General features: G+C 38.1%; 1 protein-coding gene across 1 annotated transcript in view; it reads left to right on the forward strand.

The window, feature by feature from the left end:
- NCKAP5 (NCK associated protein 5) overlaps positions 1-21645 on the forward strand; it is a 369143-nt gene that overhangs the window by 283550 nt on the left and 63948 nt on the right. The window contains exon 10 of the mRNA XM_062005050.1: positions 18619-18723. Within this exon, the coding sequence (XP_061861034.1) occupies positions 18619-18723 (105 nt within the window). The remainder of the gene's footprint in view (positions 1-18618; positions 18724-21645) is intronic.

The following is a 21645-nucleotide window of genomic DNA, read 5'->3' on the forward strand; positions in this document are numbered from 1 at the left end:
GAATTTCCATCTCAGCACCATCTAAAGAAGAGAAATAGTTTTATTGAAAACCTAGTACTAAACAGAAGCTTCTGCCCAAGCAGCCTTTATTTTCCTCAGTTAATGTGGTTGCTAAAAAGAGATTAAATTCTGCTTGTCACGGCAAGAGGGGTTTGGGAAAGAAAACCAGAGGAACTCCATTTTAGTGAGACACCTTGTTATTTCATCTGCAAGTGGGAGAAATAGTTGGTAATAATATACAGACTAAAATTTCATATTGATTAGAGCAAAACTCCTTGGAAGCCAAGAGAGAAATCTGTAGAGGTGATGCACAGAAAGTTGCTGAAGGGATAAGACAAATCCAAGGAGAGGATACAGAGTAGGAATAAGAAGCCTTGAATGAAACTTAGCACCTCTGCTTTGCCCATGCCCATGTATAACATCTACAAAATACCTTTATATCTAAATGTCAGTATCACTATATTTCTGTCTTTGCCTTATTTTTTTCTGGATGATGCATTTCTTCATTTAAACAACTTCATTTCAACTTCTTAATTTAAACTACTAAAGTGACCAAATTACAGTGGTTTTCCTCTCCTTAGCTCTGGCATCCCATTCAATCACAGATTGCAGAATGGTTGGGGTTGCAAGGGACCTCAGTAACTGCCTCTGACCTGTTTACAGAAGCAGGAATAGCTTTTAACAGACTTGCTTTGACTTTATTGGTTATAAACTGCTCAATCTTGAGACATGAATGGTTTTCTTCTAGTTAGCCCTCTTTTTCCACTCGTACCTGAAACTATAACTAATGACATTGATACTACATACACCTCCTTTACAACAGTGATGACTTGCATAAAGTTGCTGAGGATAACAGGAGTCATGGTTTGCCTTCTGATAGACATCACCCTAGTTTGTTTATGTTATGTATCTTGGTTTACATAAATTGAACATGTTTGGTAGCTGAATGGTTGCGTGGAGTCTTGCTTTCACTTTTCACCCAGAAAGTTGCTGTCACAGTTATTTTATAGAGCACGCAGGGAACCTTCAGTGAAAAGTGTTAAAAAGTGGCAAGTAGCAACGTTTATGGAGTTGCTTTATTTTATTAAATAAGTAATAAAATTTTCATAGTGAGGAAAGTATAAAATAATATTTATAATGATAAGATTTATGATATCTCAGATCCTAAACTATATTTTCATTGCCATTTTATTTCCATCATAAAAATTCTACTTTATCAACCCAGGAACAACGCTGGGAGGACTCTTGAAGCATCTATTTTCTCCTTGTGTTTCTCTGGCTAGATTAGTTTCCTTTATTACTCATAGACCGTCCACCATTGTGTGATTTTATGTCTAAAATTTTGTCTAGAATGCTACAGCACACTCTGCTGAATTCTCAGAAGGTCAATTTAAATAATAACTGCTTTGTTATCACTGCTTTGATATTAGCTCTCTTAATAACCAGACAACTGTGCCCTGACATATGAGATTCAGTGTAGCTGTACATACTTAGATGGAAACAGTTGTACAACTTGGCAGAAATGGGTAAATTGCACCAAGGACATTATTACATATGGGAAGCAAAAGAGGGCAATTAATTGCCCTAACACCTGACAAAACGAGATGGAATATCTGGCCTCAGAGTCTGACCCCTGGTTCAGACATCATTAAACATGATGGTGTCTGAATGCAGGAGGTTAAAAGTGAAGTCGCTTTGCTTTACAGCAATGAGATATACGGAATATTTAAGTATTTCAGAAAGTACATATTTGAGAGTTTGAGATTAAAGCTAAAGTTCATCACACTGTTAGAAAACAGTTTGTCAGCAAAGTATATTTAAATAACTGAGTGGTTATATGCTGAGAAGCAGTAAAATTCCCATCTCACTGAAACCAGCTACTAGTCCTGCCTTGTGCCTCCAGGCTCCTCAGAGAGCAGGCAAGATCAGCAAACTATTAGTTTTGAAACTCCTGCTGTTGACCTTATTTTCTTACTTCACATTTCTTCCTTTGTATCCATCAGATTGTCAGGATATGCTTGTCTGAAGATCTTTTGAAAAGTTCCAGCTCCAGAACAAACTCTGTCCTTTTTATTCTCAGTAAACAAACAAATACAAATCAGGTGTTGCAGTATCTGTAAACTTGTGGAAAACTGCTTGAAAGTTATGACAATCTCAAGGGCTGTATCAACAGACAAAAAGGTAGTCACATCAATTTAAAGCTTTTTTTGACACATAGTAAGTTCTTATAAACTAGTATGTTAAACTTTATCCAAGATTGCTGCCATTCTCAGCACCTACTAAGTGGCAACGTGGTGGTTTTTACACCATTTGCAGTTCTCAAAAGATTTCAGGCCATAGCCCCACTGGAATGCTTTCTGCAGATCAAGGTTACCAAAGGAGCTTAGCTGCAGTCTTGAAGATCTTATATCAAGAAAAGGCATCCAGTTTGTAGCAGTGGGAGATGATAAGAATGCTTTTGTGTATCAGGAATCAAGATAGTAATCTAGTAAGGAATACTCAAAGGTTTTTGAGACTTTCAAGAGCAAATTAAAGGAACATTTCTTCACATGAAGACACAGTTGTTATTATTTCCAGCCTTGCATTATCTCAGTAAACTGATAGCTTCACTCTATTTCTGTCATGTCCTCACTCACCAATAACACCCGAGAAGACAGAAATACAAAGCTTCATATCTCTGTATTTCAACTCAGCTTAAATCATCGCCATGTAGTAAAACATTATAAACCATATTTTTTACTTGTTCTGTTTGCAGCTCCAAATATATGCTGAAAAAAACATTACAGAATTAAAGTATTCATGACAGCTTACTGGTTAGAGGAATGGTCAGAGATGACAGAAGGGAAGGAAAGGAAACACCTCCCTCCAAAGAAACCATTTAACCTTCCTAAGCAATGTGACTTTAGTTTTGAATGAAAATCTAATAACACCTGAAAGAATTAGGCCAGATATCAGATATCCATCCAGCTCTGGAAGGAGGCTCTGAGATAAGTAGATGCTTGGGAGAGCACTGAGAATTGTTAGATGCCATCCTCAGCAGTGGCTCTCTACAGGTCATCTCTAGTCTCAAGAGCTTATGCTTGTAAGTAAGTCATGGCCACAGTGTGTAGACCAACAAGGTGCTTTGGGAGATCTCTTGAGTGAAACGGTTGAGGTGGCTTTTCTTGACCCTCAAGAACACCACTCTGTAAAACAGGGGAATCCTGGTGTGCTCTTTGCTGACCAGGGAAACTATAAAACTTTCATTCTTAAAATATTTACCAACATGATTTGCTGCATCTAAAGCTGATTTGGGCAGATAAAGGGACATCACAGAATTTTTCATTATGGACTCTGGCATGATGAGAGGAGAGGTAGGGCAGCATCCCTCACAACATTAACAACTAAAGGAAACAAAGCACAGCCAGAGGATCAGCAGAGATGAGCATTTTATTAGGGAATTAGAACTACTGGCTTGATAGGTCTGCTCCATCTGTCATCTGTGTTTTGGTCATGTCCCTTCTTGTCAGACTGTTGTCCCTTATTTCAGCACCTAAATTCTTAGCAATTTGCTCTCAAACAAAAAGCTTTAGTTAAGCTCAGTAGTCATGTAGCTCTGATAAGAATGATAGTGCTTTTAAGATAAAATTACCCCCAACTACTAGAGTTTCATATGTCCAAGTAGTTTAGCTGGCCTTGAGAGATTCCAAAGAAAAGCACTGAAAGGCTTTCCATATCTACACAAACGTGACATTTCGTGATACAAGTTTAAATATATAATTTTCAGATATCAAATCTAAAAATGAGCTTTTTCTGGTTTTCTCATGACAATAAATTGCTACAGTGATACCAAAACCAGTAAATCAAATGAGCAAATAATCTTTAGGAAAACAACAAGTGATGTTTGGTGAAATATTTATGAATGATTTTGACTGAGGAGGGCAATAATTTTTACGTTTTGATGAAAAATATAGGCATTGTTCTGAGGAGTGAAGAGTTTTTCAGAGTAAGCACATGTCAAGAAAACTGTGGGGCTGTACTTATGTGACAGACCTTAACAAAAAAACTGGCTGTTTTTTAGACAAAGAAAAATATACAACTGACACTGGGTGAACCATAGATTTCTCTTTACTTTATGCATAGATTTTTATTACCAGTGATGATGCACGTGATGGCAGGAATCCAATATGGCATTTGAAACCCTAAGCAAATATGTGGGCAGACACATTAAGTACCAGAATGTTTTTTCCTGTTATTGTGTACATTCAGTAAGGAAATAAATTTAAGAAAGAAGGAAGGAGTTCCAGAATAGGAAATAGTATTGCTATGTTCCTTTCTAAACTTGCCCTGTGCTTCAAGCTTCTAATATGTATTTAAAAGATATGCTTCTTATTGCATGCATTTGTATTTAAACCATAACAGTGCTTGACATATTGGATGCTCTTTCAGCATGCTCTGTTTGCTGAATGTATTAGCAAGATGTATTAGCAACTTACCATGTCAATCCCTGCCTGAATGGTCAAGTGGAAGTATGGAGGCTGGTTGGAGGCAGCCTTTATTCTAGATTATGAACTTTGTGAAAACTTTCTGAGTTACTCATGTGTTTATGTTTTAATCCCTTTTTTTAATCTGATATGTTTCTGGTTTTGAAGTTGACATGTTTTTTAATTATTATTTATTTGATGCATGTGAGTCAAGAGTCATTCAGTCAGGCTTCCTTTCTAAATGGAAAATCTTTCTCACTGAGGTTCTGATAGCAAAAATTAGCATGGGTTTGTTCTAACATCATCACAGTATGTGATGTGATAGATAAAAGCCATGTGTTACACATAAAAGTGCCAGTCCATGTCATCAGGTCAACTTTTATAGCCTCCCCATTTTGGTTTTCACCGTGGAATAGGATAGTAGCCACTGCAAGCCCTCCTTAAATACAATGTGCACAAACAACAGGTGTGCTAGATAATTGTTTTCTCATGATGGTGCATATTTCACACTCCATAACTCCCAAATGAAATACCAAAAGAATGCATAAAATTAAATGATTCAGAGATTTAGAGGGCTTCTTGTTGTGGTGAAGTGGGAATCTATTGAAATTCTAAAGCAGTACAGAACTATAACCATTATTATTACAAATGCATCTTTTTCTTCTTATCGTGCTAATGGAGCTAAGTGTGTCATTCGTTTTTCTCAAGACTTTGAAACTGAAATGAAGGATAACTACGCAAAAGTGTGTGTAAATGAAACAAATAACAATAGAAAAAGGATTCATTTCACCTGCTACTGCATTCAGCACATGTGGAACTTCATTTCTATTTTATAACTGTGGTTTCATTACTATTAAGTGTATTGGCACTTTGCAGACATGAAGCAATACGGAATTATGCCTTCTTTACTTAAAAACAGGTGTGCCAAGGAGTACTGGGTAACATTTGAGATGTTCAGATTCTATTGGGCAGATATCATTTGCCAGTAATTTTAAATTACACATTCCATCAAATGAATCAAGCTAACATTATGGTGGGTTTTAGCACATAAGATTACTCAATAGGTATTTTCTGTGTCCACCTGTTAGCAAAAAATTACCTTTCCTGTGATAAACTTTGTAGGTTTTGTATACTCTTATGTATCCTATGGATACTATGCATATACTCTTATGTATCCTATGGATACTGTGCATAGAAGAAAGGGGTAGCAATTAGAATAAACTGTTATTATAATGAATCATAAAACACCTGCTGAACCAACCCCATCCTTTAGTGTTGAATTTTACTAATGCTCTCCTTTGTTTCCCAAATGACCTATCTTCTTTAATGATGGTTTGAAGACTGGTAAGATTCAAATCCTCATCCAAAGGCCATGACACTATTGACTAAATCTCTGTTGACTTCGCTGAGGATGTGAAATACTGTATTGCAAGATAAAATCAGCACAAAGGTGCTTAGTGAAACTGAAGAGTCCATTAGTGTCTTAACTCTTAAATTACCATCTGGGTATCTCTCTTGATAAGGACAAGCTAAAAGGAAAAGTTACGTCTGTCATTAAATCTTTAACAATGTGATATTGGCAGACTCGAGTCTTTCTGTATTTTTAGCATTTTTCGATTGCATTCGTGCTCATTTCTTCCTCTGGATGTGAGCAAGCTGTGTTTCATTAGTCACTAACCGATGTCTGGGTGCAGGGAGGGGCGCTGATTTGTCTGTGTCCTGTGTGTATTACAAGGGCATTTTCAACATTATGAATTAAACTCTATCTTACTGCATTAGAAGTATGGAAACCAGACTGCCAAAGTAACGTCATCTTGAGTTAATATGAGTGCTTTGAAAGCCTCAAATACACGCCCACTCTTCGGTTCATCTTTCTGGTATACAGTTTCAGAGATGAACTACTTAATTTTGCAGTGTTTTGATCTTAAATTTTTATATTCAGTCATATTTTAAAAGCAGAAATGCTCCATCTGATTTTTTTGTTTCCTATTACTTACTCTTAACTCTGTTTTTCTTTTCTCTAAGCTAGCCTTGTGTACTTCTCCTGTAGACTACATACAGGCACAGGTCTAGGCACAATTATTATAGATTATAGATACTGCAAGTATGAACATGAATCAGAGATTAGCACTGTATTTCAGAGGCTTGCTTAAATTTATTCCATTAAATGATCCTTAGGTGATCTTGACAATGATTAGAAATATAGGTACTCTCAGCTCAGTTACTAGTCTTCATGGGGGAGTAACAAATGGAATTAACCTTTAATTTAGGTCTTTAGGTCCATCATGCACATGGGACCAGACTTTTAGGTGTTCAGGCATTGTGCTGAGCTTTTCTAAAAATATGGCTACTTATTTGGTCCCAAACTGGGAGCTGACACCATTTGAAATTCCAATATACCTCTTAAGCCCTGCTTTCATCTACCATAAAGAAATGATCAATTCACAAGGGCACAGATTCCTAATCAAATGTTGGCACTGCTTCTTCCGAGCACAGACAGCTGCCAAAAGGTTTTGCAGCTATGGGCCATCTATGCTAGAGATAAAGCTCACAGCTGCTTCAAGCCTAGGGGCAGGCTTCCTCTGGTACTGGCTGCGGGGTGAGAGAGGGGACTCTTCAATGTCATCCTGTGCCAGGCATAGCAGCACTCCCATGACCAGGCTAGGTCCTAAGCAGTGCTTTGAGGGCACCATACCTTCCTGTGCAAGGGCACAGTGTGTCCCAGGAGCAAGGACTGCCAATTCTCTTTTTCCATTTCCTGGGATTCCTCCTATCTACGGCCATGGGAGCGAGGTGCAGGAGTGCATGAGCAGTGCAGGTTTGTATCCTCATGTTGTCCAGTATGGTGCACCCTGCTTGTTGGTATCAGCACCTCACCTGTGTTTCAGCCTTACTGGGATTCTGTGGCTTCCATGGACAGACTGAATGTGACTCTTTTCTATAGTTTCTCACCACTGTGGAGTAGGTCAGTGAAATGAGAGTTCTGAAGCCAGGATTTGAGAGGCTTACACAAGTCATCACATCTTCAGAGTTGTGCTGTGTCCTGCACACAAGCCCATGGATTTTCGTGTGTCAGATTAATAGTAACGAACTTGAACTGCCATTTGGAGGTCCCATGGTCAGATTTGAGACTTTCAAGATGAAATACCACAATACATACACCCTGTGACCCTCTAGAATCTTTATTTCTGAAAAGCAGCAAACGTTGGGGAAATCTATGGAAAAAATTCCTGACCTAACAGAAATTCTTTTAATTTTGGTACAAGAAGTGGAGACAATAATTCTTACCAGCTGGGAGTGTGCCCACTTCTTCTTTCTAAACCATACTTCAAGTAAATGCTTTGAGTTACAAAGGATAAAGTGTTTTGTATCCAGGTGTTCAAGAAAACCCTCTTAAAAAGCCTCTCCTTATTTGTCAGATCCAAAAACGGTGCATTAGAGTTGGAGAGAAAACATATATGTAGGATCCTTAAACCAACAATACAAGTATTTCTTGAAATCCTCCTCCCACTTTTAAACTCCTTTCAGTCCATCTGACATTTCAGCAGTATTACACACACATTGAAAAAAAAAACAAAGAGGGTGGAGAGATGGAGAAACCTTTTAAATGCATAATACAGAGGCAAAGAAAAGATGGCTTGTTCAACATTAACCTTGACAAATTCGTGCTCTTGTCATTTAAATGAATGAACCTTTCCAGTGTCTAGCTTGCTGGACCTTGGGAAACAGCAGTGAGGAAGGATTGTAAAATGATGCTCATCTCTCTTAAATTATTTTTTTCAGAGTAAATGAACAATTTCAATGAAATCCAAATAAGGATGAATCTGCTCACTTCAATCACCTGCCCACAGCCAATGAACTTCCACGAGAAGCAGTACTTAGCTCTCCTTGGTTGCCATGTATTGATCTAAAACATCTTCTCTGAGCCTTCTCTCTCCTTTTCCTCCTACAGGCAAAAGGTTAGAGTTAGATAATAGTATTAATTTTCCAGACATCTGCACATGTTTTAATAGCCTTTAGAAGGTTTGAAATGGCTTCTGTTTGACCACCACAGGGCTAAAATGCCATTAAGACTTAGATTGTAGCAATACATAACAATCATGGCCCCATAGTTCAGCCTGGCAATAAAAAAGCTAATTTATTTTATCGGAGATTTAAATTAATGTGATGAACTCCTCTCTCAATAGGAGCTGTAACACCATTCTTACAAAAACACCATGGCCTTGCATATTTTCCAAACCAGATAAAACACTTGCAGCAAACCTTGTGTGTCTGTGCTGTGTGCTCTTTGAGCGTGTGTTCACGTCAGGCTGCCTGCTGTTCCTGGGACTATTTTGTTTTTTCTGTCATGTCTTCATTCTTTCCTTCATTTTTTTTTCTATTATCTGACTTGTAGACATAGCAGGCAAAAAATGATTAACAGATTCAGAGCAGTCTTCAGTGTTAGCCTGTTGGGCTTTTTTACCACATTGAAAGCTGGAATTTTTTTGTGGGCAAAACTTATTACTGATTAGGTAATTGAGTTTAAAATAGCTTTTAAAATAGGCACATGCAATTAATAAGGATATTTTTGAAAATCTGTGAAAGAAATATTTAGAGCTCAGGCAGTTTTCATTTCCAACTATATGCTAGAGGAAAGCTTCAGCTTATCCCATTATAAAGTGATAAAGCAGCATTTGATGGCAGTAGCTTCTGTGACAAAATGATCATGGCAGCACTGAGAACGAATCTAATAAGGGAATTGATCTGTAGATTCCAATTCTGTAAGAGCCAACATCGATCAACATAAATGTCAATAACAAGATCGTACTGAGGTCTGCCTAATTCCTTTAGATGATTTTGGGGCATAGGCAGAAAGTGAATGTGAAAATGAATTTTAAACTGAAGGAATCACAAAGAAAAAGACAAAAATTATGATGTGCTACCAGGAATATCACTGACTGTCATAGTATCAACAATTTGTCAGCGTGTTGAAATTAGTGAGTAGCATCTAATCAGGTAGTGATTGATAATGCACTGCTTGTTGTGTAAGTGGGGCTGAAACATCAGTACTTTTCATATGTGTTGTGATGTTAAGGAATTTCTTAAATACAGTGAAATAATAAAAACCAGCCCAGCTTTTAACTGCTGAAGCATAGATAGCATTTGTAGGGTGTGCCATAAAGGATTAATGCTATAGTTGTTACTTAGGATCATTGAATCATAGAATGGTAGGGTTTGGATGGGACTTTTAGAGATCATCTAGTCCAACCCCCCTGCAGAAGCAGGTTCACCTAGATCAGGTCACACAGGAACATGTCCCAGCGGGTCTTGAAGACCTCCAAGGAAGGAGCCTCCACAACCCCTCTGAGCAGCCTGTGCCAGGGCTCCCTCACCTCACAGTGAAATAGTTTTTTCTTATATTTAAGTGGAACTTTTTGTGTTCCAGCTTCATCCCATTACCCCTTATCCTGCTGCTAGATAGCATAGAAAAAAGTGATGTCCCAACCTCCTGACACCCACCCTTTAGTTCCCCCCTCAGTCTCCTCCAGACTAAACAGCTCCAGTTCCCGCAGCCTTTCCTCATATGAAAGATGTTCCAGTCCCCTGATCATCTTGGTGGCCCTGCACTGGACCCTCTACTTGTCACAGGAGTTCCATATAAAGTTGTCTCCTAGACTGATTCTGACCAAATTTAAGAATAAATGGGTTGGTCTGTGAGCAAAGTAACAAGAGAAGATACCAAGATGTGCAGGATTCTCCTTTTCACTTTTTGATGTTCCTAGCATCTGTTGTTGGCATTTATTTAGTGAAGTGGAATTAACATATTAATTAGTATTAGATCAATAGAAAGATATTTACGAAAAGCATTTCATGACTTTTACCAAATGGAACAGGAAACAAACCACAAATATGTACATAAGAAGACACTCAACTCTTCCACAGTACTATTCTCAGAAAACTGCTGCTTCGCTGTACTCCAAGAAGTCTTCCATGAGCAAGCTCATGGAAAACATTTATTTCATTAATTATTTACATCCTGACTAGCTGATTACCGGGTCATTGATGTAAACTGTTGACTTTACAGTAATTACAAACCGCAGGGAACTTTATACATACATTTTCCTAAGAAATTAAATTAGCTCATTTTATTATTACCGCAATATTTACAGACTCCTACCATAGTGCTATTAAAATGAGAATTAACACTTTGGAGTCTCAGAGCTTGAAAACACTGATAGTTATAAAATGAACAGTAGGATCAGAGAGGATTACTTGGTATCTTTTAGCATAACTTTTATTTAAAGCAGTTTATGAAAATTAATAAAACTAAGGGATTTGGAACAGGAGTAATTTTTGGCTTACATTGTCAACTCCCTGAAGAATTACATACAGATTATGTTACTTATGTTTATGCATCAAATATCTGCTTAATACCACCCAATTTATACCCTAGGATATAAGTTTCCAACCTTCTGAGTTACTTTTGAACCTAATTCACTCTTTTTTGCCATTGAAAGGCAAATTGATGTTATCGATGGCTCGATAAAAACAGAGAGCAGCAAATGTGTAAAATCTGAAGCAGATGCAAATAAAACTTTTGTTTTATTTTGTTTGTGCTGGATTTGCCTTGTTAACAGGATTTTCTAATGTAGTTTTAGCACTTTAATCTTCCATATGAATGTTTGTAATATCATACCCTTGTACTTGGTTGTGGATGTTGTCAGTTAGCTCTCAGTAAACTCGCCTGGAGGATTTGCCAGCAAAACTGACAAACTGTTATTAATACTGGGGTTGAATTTAAAGTCTAACATCTCTGTATCACCAGATTTCTAGGTTTTTTAGCAAAGTCAGCCTAGTGAGGGATAAAAACAACAAAAACAAATGGAAAATATCAAATTAGAGCTTTTGTGGAAGTATTTTTATTAGATGAATGGAAAATTCCAATGCACTTGACTTAGAATGTATGAAATAGCTGGAAACTTCCATTTTTTGCTCTAACAGCTGATTTAGCTTACTAAATTTTACAGTTAATCCTTTAATGTTCCTTTTTTGTGTAGCTCTTCCTCCTGTTCTCACTGAGCAATAGTGCAGGTTTGTGATTGTTTCCTGTATTGTACACAGCTGTAGGTAAGACCAATGAATAACAGTCTCCAACTGCTTGCTCATACTACTCTTAAGAGTTATCCTGGAGTTCACTTCGTGTGTGTTAACCTCTCCTCCCACCAAAAACAAAAGCAACCAGCTACAGTGGAACATCTTCTGTGATGCAGCTGTTGAGAACTGTAGCAGCAACATAGAGAGTAAAGTAATTTTAGTTAACCTGTCAGACAGACCTTAAGAAGGAACAGAATATTAAAGACTAAAGACGTGTTTGTACTGAATACAGTGGGCTATTAGACTTCTGAGTCTTTGCCTATTTCAGACTGAGCTTTATAATTTTTCTTGTTACACACTTTTGCCAAATATCAAGTATCTTCATGAACAGCTTGGTCTATTGGAAATGCTGCCTGGAGCAACATAGAAACAGAAAAAAATATCTTAGCATTCTGCATTAGCTTTTCTGTCTAAGTTATATGTTCTTGTCTGCACAGAGGTATATTAATACAGTTGTTTTGGACAAGGGAGGATTATTTTAAATGGTCCAAGTCTGTTTAGTTGCTCACTCCAGTTTTAGCCCCAGTCCTGTACCTGGTTAAACTCAGCTCAACACTAGCAGAAAGCAGTTACTTGACAAGTTGACTGCGTATCATACGTTCTTCTAGATGTCTCCTGGACACTAGGAGAACTCATGTGACTCATATTGCAGAGCTTTATTCACTTTATCTAGGGGATGTTCTGCAGCAAAAGGATACAACTGGAAAAGAGCTGTGGTGAATCTCTGTTTGCTCCAGTGCTTCACTGACACTTTGCCATTTTCATTTCCCTGGCTACTTGATGCAGCATTTTGGTGCTTAAGGAAATGCATGAGGAGAGATTGAATGGTCATGGTTGCTATATGTACATATGAAAATACAGTGAAACTATGAGTCTAAATATTCATGTAGTCAAACCTGTAAACATGTAACAGATTTTATTAACAAAAGGTATAAATCCAGAAGAACTATTGAGCTGTCACGTTGCTACATGGAGTCAGAAGGCTACCGTAATACTGATATCACAAAAAGTTAGTATCTGAACCTAGTGTTCTTCCTTTGAAAATGCTAAATTGGTGTTTGGGGAGGGGATGCCCTAAGAATAACAGGGTTTTTTTATTTCCTTACACTTTATTGGTCACACTGCACTTGTAAAAATCTAGAGAGACATGCACCTACATGGATATTCCTGTGTAGCTTATAAGATAAAGCCCCGTTTGATTCCCAGAACTGACACCAAAGAAGTCACATTATTAACTGTTTACTTGTGCATGGAAATACAAAAATCTGATTGTGCACAGGGGACTTTGTTTCATGTAGAGGCACTGCTGAAAAGTGGTGAAAAGGACAGTAATGCTTCTTAAAGGCACACTGTATTCTGCAGCAGAACAACCATAATTCCAGATTTCATGTTAGACTAAAATATTTATAAGAAATAGCCACACTCAGAAGTAACTTCACAGTTAGGATAAATGAGAATTGCAAGTCAAACCATTAAAGAATTAGAAAAGGCATGACTATGGTGAAATGCCCTTGAAATTACACTAAAGGATATAGGTATAAAAACGAATCTGGGATGGCATAGACCATGCCTCAGAACTCTACTGCAAGCTCTCTTTCTTCACATGTTGTAAGCAGATGGAAAGATGAAGGCTGATTCCTAACTAAGCTGATTAACTGGTGGAAAGTGATCAGTGTAACAATTACTTTTACCATTATAAACTGTGAAAACTGAAAGAATAATTTTCATTTACTACAAAGTCAGATAGTGATGGCCATGAAGTTCTGTTTATAGGAAACTAATAGTGGGAAAGTAGGACATAATGCTGAATTTTTTAAATTAAATATTCGACTTCCAAGGGCTGAAAAAAAGGAATATAATTTTATATTCATGACATTAGTGGAACTGTCATCCCTAGAGATATTCAAAAGACATGTAGATGAGATGCTGAGGGACATGGTTTAGGGATGAGCCTGGCAACGTGAGGTGAGTGGTTGGACTCAATGATCTGAAAGGTCTTTTCCAACCATAATGATTCTCTGATTCCATGTTTCTAATGATATACAGTAAGCCATCAGGAATTGCTGTATGTGCACAGTGCACACATATCTGGCTTCATATCTGGCTGTTTTCTGTTGATAACCACTTGTTACACTCTCTTTAGAAAGCAGCATTATCAGATGTTTAAGGACGTGTATTGCAAACTCTGATTTGTCTACAGGCAAAAGCTAGTTCAGCTTTTGGGGGTTTCTTATTCTTTCCTTCACCATACTTAACTTTGTCCTTATTTCACAGTATTTAGTGTATGAGATGTTCACGCTTCATAGTTTCCATGGTGCATCTTCTTCATCTAGATAACTTGTGACAGAATAGGTGAAGGATATTCTCTCCTCTCAAGCTGAACATCCCCTTTGCCACGATTTAGTTTCATGAAATATTATATTTCTGCACAAACTAATACTATGTAAATTGCACACCTGATCATATTTCTTTCTTTATTCTGCTATGGTGTAATGGAGACATAGTATAGAGTACCACTTCTGTAACACCTTTGAAACTAAAGCTCATCCCAGATGATTTCATTGATTCATAGCTGTGCTCTGCTTCTGATGGATATGACGGTTAAACATGAGCAAGGGAACAGGAAAGTGAGACAGGTCTGATGATTGGGGGAAAAAAAGTCAGCTAGAAAGAGTTCTTGTTTTTCACGAGCCTCTGTCACACCTCTAAAGAGATCAGCACTCTTCTTGCACATTTGGGTTTTGCATGCTTTTGGTGGAGCTGCTAAGATTCAACTCGTTTAGTACAACAGGGTAGAATTGGAATGGTGGTGTTGCTTCCTGTGGAATTGAGGGGAATCTCATTTGTGCTGAAAATGATTAAAGATGAGTGAATACTGCAGAAAAAGTGTTCTTTGCCAGTCCAATTACAGTGAGCAGGTTCTGTAGGAAAGCAGTCCAGAGTATGCTTGTTCAGGTTTCTGATGCCCAAGATAACAGCAAAAATGAGAAGAAGCCACACACACACCAAACAAACACTTACAGCTCTGTCACAGAGCAGCAGGATGAAAATATCTCCTTAGAACCTAGAGAGAGAATTTCTTTCTTGTGAATGATGTACTTTGAGTCATGTGAGAAAAGCAAAGCCAATTGATTTAATAGCAATTAACTCAACCAATATTGGAGAGCTGTGTATAGTTTGGCATAATTCATTTAAAATTGTTCTGGCGATGCTGCAGGCCATTAGATGTTTCAAAAAGGAGATGGGAACTGATAGATACTCTGCACAGATATAGTCAAGAGGCACAATAGTTAGGGGAGTCTCTCTGTAATATTGCTTCATGCCAGCAGGTAGTAGCCTTCTTTTATCTTCGTAGAAAGCCTTAATAAGGATGCTGCTGTGGGGAGGGGGAACTGGCCTACTATTTGATGGATTGGTTATCTGCCTGCCAGATAATTGTATTTCCTATTGCACTTGATGTAATAGGTTTCCACCTAAATTATCAATTACTTTGTTTTTATTTTTTCTGTGGGTTACAGGAGTTAATCTTGACACTGAGCCAGAAGGGCCACGGTCTTTTCTGCATTGATCTCACAAGTGAGGGAGAAGCTTTTCTGCTACTTGTCTCAGGCAGCCACAGACAGGCCATTTCTGCTCTGTCCTGGCCTCTCCACCTCCCTGCACCCACTTTTTGGAGAGACATGGGTCCAGTCTAGCTAAGATGCTATGAATTTTTCAGTCCACAGGACGCAGTATGGGGTAATTTCCAAGCAAGCTGGCCCAGTCCTTGCTGCATTCACTTCTATAAGGGTTTTCTTTTCCACAGTTCAGCACATGCTGATGGTTTTCTGTGCTCAGAGGGGTCCAGACATTTCCTACCATGTACAAATATTGCCTAGTTTCTCCTTGTCATTATATAGGGCACCAGCAAACGGAGCAGGTGACTTAGGTTTATAGTTATAACTCCTCAGTTTCATCTTTAAGCAGTCATTTAAACTGATACAGTCTTTTCTGTTAAAGTCATTTTGTGCTGTGGTCTGCTTTTTGTTGCATTACATCATAATAGCATCAACAGTGATTTTAATATTGGACAATTTTAAAGGCAGCAGTAACTCTGTGATCTAATTATGTGACTGTCATCTGAAAATAACCATAAATGACACAGTACATTTTGCATATCTGAGAAGAAATCAGAATCAAGATACATAGTTAGCACAATGTTACGTGACTTTAAGTGAATCATTAGTGAGGATTTTTAACCAATAGTACAGTTCTTCCTATTTTTGAATTAGAAAATGGGGAAGGAAAAAGAAAGAATAAATGAAAGAGAAACAATTTTCTTATCATTATTCTTTTGTAATTGGATGACTTGCTTCAGTGCTGTGTGACTATATTTAATTAATGATCTCAAACTTTGTCAGGGTGTTTGTTAATGTTAGTCATTGTGTTGGCCATGCATCTCTTAGTTTATTTGCATATGTTGGGAGGGGAGTATTCCCAATGTGATGATCTCTTATTTGATGCAGAAATATAATCTCATTGTACATCATGAGAACACAACTTCCTTCATTTTTAATCATTTTAGTCTGCTGATTCATCTTTGTTATTATAGTTTTATAGAGTCATAGAGTTTCATGTTGGCAAAGATGATTCAAAGACAGCATGATCCAGCCCAGCTCCTCTGGACACTGAGACAGTGGTGGGAGACCCCTATAACTGAGCTGTTTACAGGGTGCTCTGCCAGGATACATCTTATCACTGGCCCAAACCTGCTTCTGTTTTTCTGAATGTTCCAGTTGGACTATTCTCTGTTTTTTTATGTCTGATATGCACAATAACAGCAACACACTAAAGTTGGATAACATTATAGAATTATATTTAGTTTCCCTTATTACAAAGCATATATGCTCCCATTTAAGTAATGAGGTATTCAAAATGCCTTGGTGGTAAAAGGGAAAGAGTGTTTTACAGCTGTAAAACTCCTATCGTTCTATTTCTAGGATACTTTTTTTCTAGGACAATAAATATTCAAGTGCAAGTGTAATCACAGATGTCCCTAGTCATCATCTTTAATGCACAGATCTAGCTGTAGTTACTTTCTCTAAAATATCTCTGGAAGTAAAAATCAGGTGACTGGTTTCAATGGAGAAAGTAATTAATTGCTCTGAAGTAACTAATTCCTCTGCAGAGAGCACATTCACCACTTGTTCATAACATCGGTGACTCCTGGAAAACAGTGGAATTCTCTGGTGGTTCTGCACTGCAGTTGGAATTATTGTCAAGAATAACACGTGTAGTGAGTCAGTAAATCTGAGTCTGAGAAGACATTTTACCTGGAGCTTACATCTTAAACCAACACCTGACAGTACTCTAGTAATAACACTTCAGAAGGTGCATTCTGAATAATCAGGTGTTAGGCATCACTCATGTTAATGAACACGTAGCCTGGATATAGTTAATATTTATAATGAAAAGGATCTTGGATACTGAGTGCTTGTAACATTTTAATCTATTCAACAATATTGATCATAGGAAATATTTTCCCTCATTTGTCTGCAACAGGTAATACCTCCTGAGGACACCTGGATGAATATGTGACTGTTGAGAAGTTTACAGCTAACTCACAAGTTCATAATTAGTACTTTTCTTTAAAATTGCTATGTTGTCTGAGTAGAGGCCTGAAGCACAGCATGCAGATTAAAGAGGCTGTAAGAATAGCTGCCTGTTTTTTTCTCTAGCAGATGACTTTCTGCAGTGCCCACTAAAAGAGTGGGCTGGGGAGTAGCTGTGCGTAAGATGCAGCACGACTGATGTTTCAGGGCCCTGCAAAGGACTGTCTTGCCATTGCTATTACTGCACAGTGTGGAAGGGCTTATGTGAATACAGATTCTTTTTCTCTCTTTGGCCAGGCTCTTTGAATGGACATGGTCATGGGCCACTCTTGCAGCCTCCACAAGTCTTTAGGGCTTGCATCCTTCACAGAGTCCCCCAGCAAAGTGTCCTGTCAGGGTCTGCACCGTTTGTTCCTCCCAGCTGAGTGCCCTGGTGCTGAGGAGGGAGTAGATACGGTCTCTCAAGTTGCAAGCCTGGAGAATTAATGGGAAAATAAAAGAGCCTTATCCAAAGTCCTTTTGTTTGGGGGTTTTTTTTGTAAGTCCTTTTTCATTGATTTCAATGGACTGTGAGTCAGATCCATACTGCCTGTTACATGATATGTTGGTCCAATGACTGACAGGACTGCAGATATTTCTTCTTTTCAAGTCATCGGCCAAGGCATTCACATAAATCATGGATTTTATTGAAACTGCAATTAAAACAAATCAAGCTTAATGCACACTGAAAGCCTTAGTAATTAGTATACAGGTGAACATGGAGGAAAAGGCACAAGCTTAGCCATTCTTCCAAGCAAAACTGAAAGAAGAACTGTGTATATAATTGAACAGCATGTGAATATTAATGCACAAAATCCTCTGAGTCCCTAGTTCCCTGATGCAATTATTTTCTATTCACATTAATTGTTCCTAACAGATGACATTAATGACTTTGAGTTAAAATGTGTGCAAAGGAGGCCTTCAGCAGATCAATGCTGTTTAAAAATAGGGTCACTTTTGCAATCATTCACTCAAGGTGTAACAGCTCGTAAATAAAACAACATTAACACGTTGATTGATTTATAAATGTTAATTTTGTAGTTCATTTTTATGCTTTTTTCCTGAAACCTGTCAAGCTCTATGGATAACGGTGGGACTTGTGTTCATTTGTCATTGTTGCGTGTGAAGTAATGATAAGTTGTAAAACAGTGAGTAGAAAAAAAAGCAGAGTTTGGTTTGGATGAAGAATGATGTGTTCTGCAGAGAGGAAGTCTTGGACAAAGTAAGCAAAAAGAGCAACATTTCAAATTAGGACAAATCCTCTTTTTACCTCGGGGTCTTTATTTCCCTTGAAATTTAACAGCAGAGTTTGGAATTTTGAAAATGCTGATCCGCTGCATATTTGACAAATGCTTATGCTTTGCTCATTCCCTTCTGCCTCCCCCCAGAAACTCCACTCACGCATCTTAGACCTCTCATCTGGGGATTTGCTTTCAGAAGTAGAACGAAACAGAAGCCTGATGCAGCCTCAAACCGCCGATGCTCAGATTCACGTGAGTTTTTGTGCCGTCCTTGTACCCCTCATTTGGAACCCTCCTTTTCACCTCTGAAATCTGATGTCAGGGATGAACCATAAAGCTGATCTCTGAATGGAAAAACTGTTGAGGCAGATAACAATACTTCTTCTTCCTTGTGTTCTCTGAAATTCAATATTGTGCCCTGAGTTGATATAGTAAGCAGATAGTGTCACTCTGTGCAAAAAAGCGTAAATCTAAGCAACGTCCCCAATATACCTTTTGGGGTATTGATTACATTTCAGAATCTCTGAGAAATGGTCAAGGAGCTTTTTATTAAAGCCCATACACCGTATTATTCATTGTACTTTTATGATATATTATGTATGAACTTTTAAAAATTCATGGGCTCTGCATTTTTTTTTTCCAGATGGGGTTTGCTTTGTGCTTATTTGGCAAAACGTTAGCCAGCGTGGCTTTCATGTTTCATTGTCAAAGAGAAAAGGAGCTTAAAAAACAAAAGTCACGTAAAGATAGGGGGGAACAAAGAGGACAAGAACAGAACATTGAACCTGTGTGTGCTTTTGATCTTCAAGTACAGTAGTGTCAACAAAAATGTAATCTCCTTCGTGATACATGCTTTAACCAAAGACATTGTTTCAAAGGTTGACAAAAAATGCTAAAGGCCCTTTGCATTATATGTAATGAAGGCTTCAGGGTAGGTTTTTCTAATACAGGGTTTTGTCTCTTTAATCTCATTCTTTCCATTTTCTATGATTTATAACAAAAAATATGTATTTAAATTGAGCTACTGCATTCAGGTCTTTTTACTCCAAATTTGTTAGACATCATGACTTAAAAAAATCACCATTACCCCCCAAAAACTGAAATTTTACCATGTCAGTTCATAGACTCATGTGCAAGTTAAATATATTTAATGGATCATAAACATGCTATTAAAAGTACTTTCTCAGGTAAATTGAAGATCAAAGTTGCAGGAGAAAATTCCATGATATCTTTAGCAATCTGGATGCAATCTAGAGGTTGGGTAGATACCCTGCTTCAGAATCCATATTGGCATGATGTTTTCTTCACATTTTCTGATCTCTTAAAGAGTAAAGCTGTTTACAGTAATATAGAATCACAGAATGATAGAGATTGGGAGGTTCCTCTGGAAGTCATCTAGTCCAACCCCCCTGCTAAAGCAGATCCACCTAGATCAGGTCACACACTGTGCTTTGCTTAGGTACCTCCATTTTTCTCACTGCTAAAACCATGGGGCCAAATGCCTTTCCTCTCTCTTTAGGGCAAAAGAAAAAAGGTGAGGGGATGGAAAGGCTCTCAGACTAGCTGGAGATGGCAGGAAGGAAAGGCAGGGACTGTCATTTTACTGTAATCTCCTCTCTTCTACAAGAGATTCTTACAGGAAAAGATTTTACAGGCATCCTTCCCTTAAACACTCTGATGACCGGGACGTAGCCCAGTATAATGGGCAGAAATTCGACATGACATGTTTTCCCAACACCACAGCTGAAAGGAAACAAAATAGCCAGAACAAGCAGATGCTGCCACTGGCCTCTATACAGTCAGCCTTACAGGGAATGACACTGTCATAGCTGGGGAAGCTGATGAGAGAGTGTCTCCCTTGGGAAGCACGGTGTCAGAAATAAAGAGTAATTTGCCTCACCAAAGTGAGAAAGTCTGTTTCAGAGGCAGAGACACGGGCATCAGCCCGCCTCTGATGCTGAAAGATGTGTTCTTCCCAGAGCCGGTGGATTTAAAGGCTATTCCTCCCGCATCCATTTGACTTCACAGGAGAACATGTACCAATAACTCCCAGAGGTGAAATGTGCTCTTGCTACCTGTAAATGATTTTCCCATTCATAGGTTTTGCCTGTGACAGAGAATAATGACTTGCCCTGTAGTTACGTTTGTCAAAAACAGAACATTATGATGTCAGCTGAGCAATGAACGGCTGTACTGATGAACTCCTCGGCAGTAAAAATCCTGTTCTCTCCCATTTAACTGAAAAAAGGTTCAGCCCTAGTAGTAACAAATGGGAGCACATGGGGGTATGAATGGAAAAAATTAGCAGAAGGCCAACAAACATGTTGGTGGATGAGAACTGAGTACAAACCGAGCACTTTTTCAGAGAGTTGCATGAAGAACCTGTGTCTGCTATACACAGAGTTTTAATTATGGTTTTGTAGATTCAGTAATTGTGGATTTCTCGTGTTTTCCTGAATATAAAGGTAAAATTTCCATCTAAGCAACATTAATTTAGGGTCTATCTACTTAGAGAAATCAATACATACTGTTTGAGCTTGCCTTAATGAAATCCAAAGCAAAGTTTTATGAAAGAGTCATGTCACTCTCTCTGGTGTTCCTGGTAATTAAAAAGATATCTGATTCTGTAAGGAAACTGGAGAATAGCGTAACAGAATGGTGCAGGCACTTAACATTAAAGAAGCTCTAACACTGTTAAGCACAAGAGTATTAGTTTGAAAACAAATTAAAGGGATCCTAGATACTCCTACAGAGGTTTAATATTTTACCTAAAGTGCTATCTGCTCTTCATTACTCTCTTCCTCAAAGCTGGCACTTAGTCACAGTCAGCTGAAATTGCATTTGGAGAGGGGCGATAACTACACAAGTACTAAAGGCGGCCATAAAGTGTCAATAAATTGCATAAGCAAGAGGCTTCAGCTGTCTGCGAGCGACACAAAGATGGATTGTCCTACGTCAGAGACTTTCTTAGACAAAGCTTTGAACTAGATAGGAAACCAAAATTAGACTGTAATGGAGAGATTCCATTCTCAGTGGACATTCTGGTTGGGATACTAAATTAATTTACCTTGTCCAGGGTGTACAGCCTCATCTGTTACATTGTAGGGCTATAATGCAGGTGTCAAGATGTACTCGTATTCTTATAACTTTGTTTTCTGTATCTTACTGGAACAC

Source organism: Colius striatus, chromosome 11, assembly GCF_028858725.1.
Source record: "Colius striatus isolate bColStr4 chromosome 11, bColStr4.1.hap1, whole genome shotgun sequence".
In the NCBI taxonomy this organism is placed as follows: domain Eukaryota; kingdom Metazoa; phylum Chordata; class Aves; order Coliiformes; family Coliidae; genus Colius; species Colius striatus.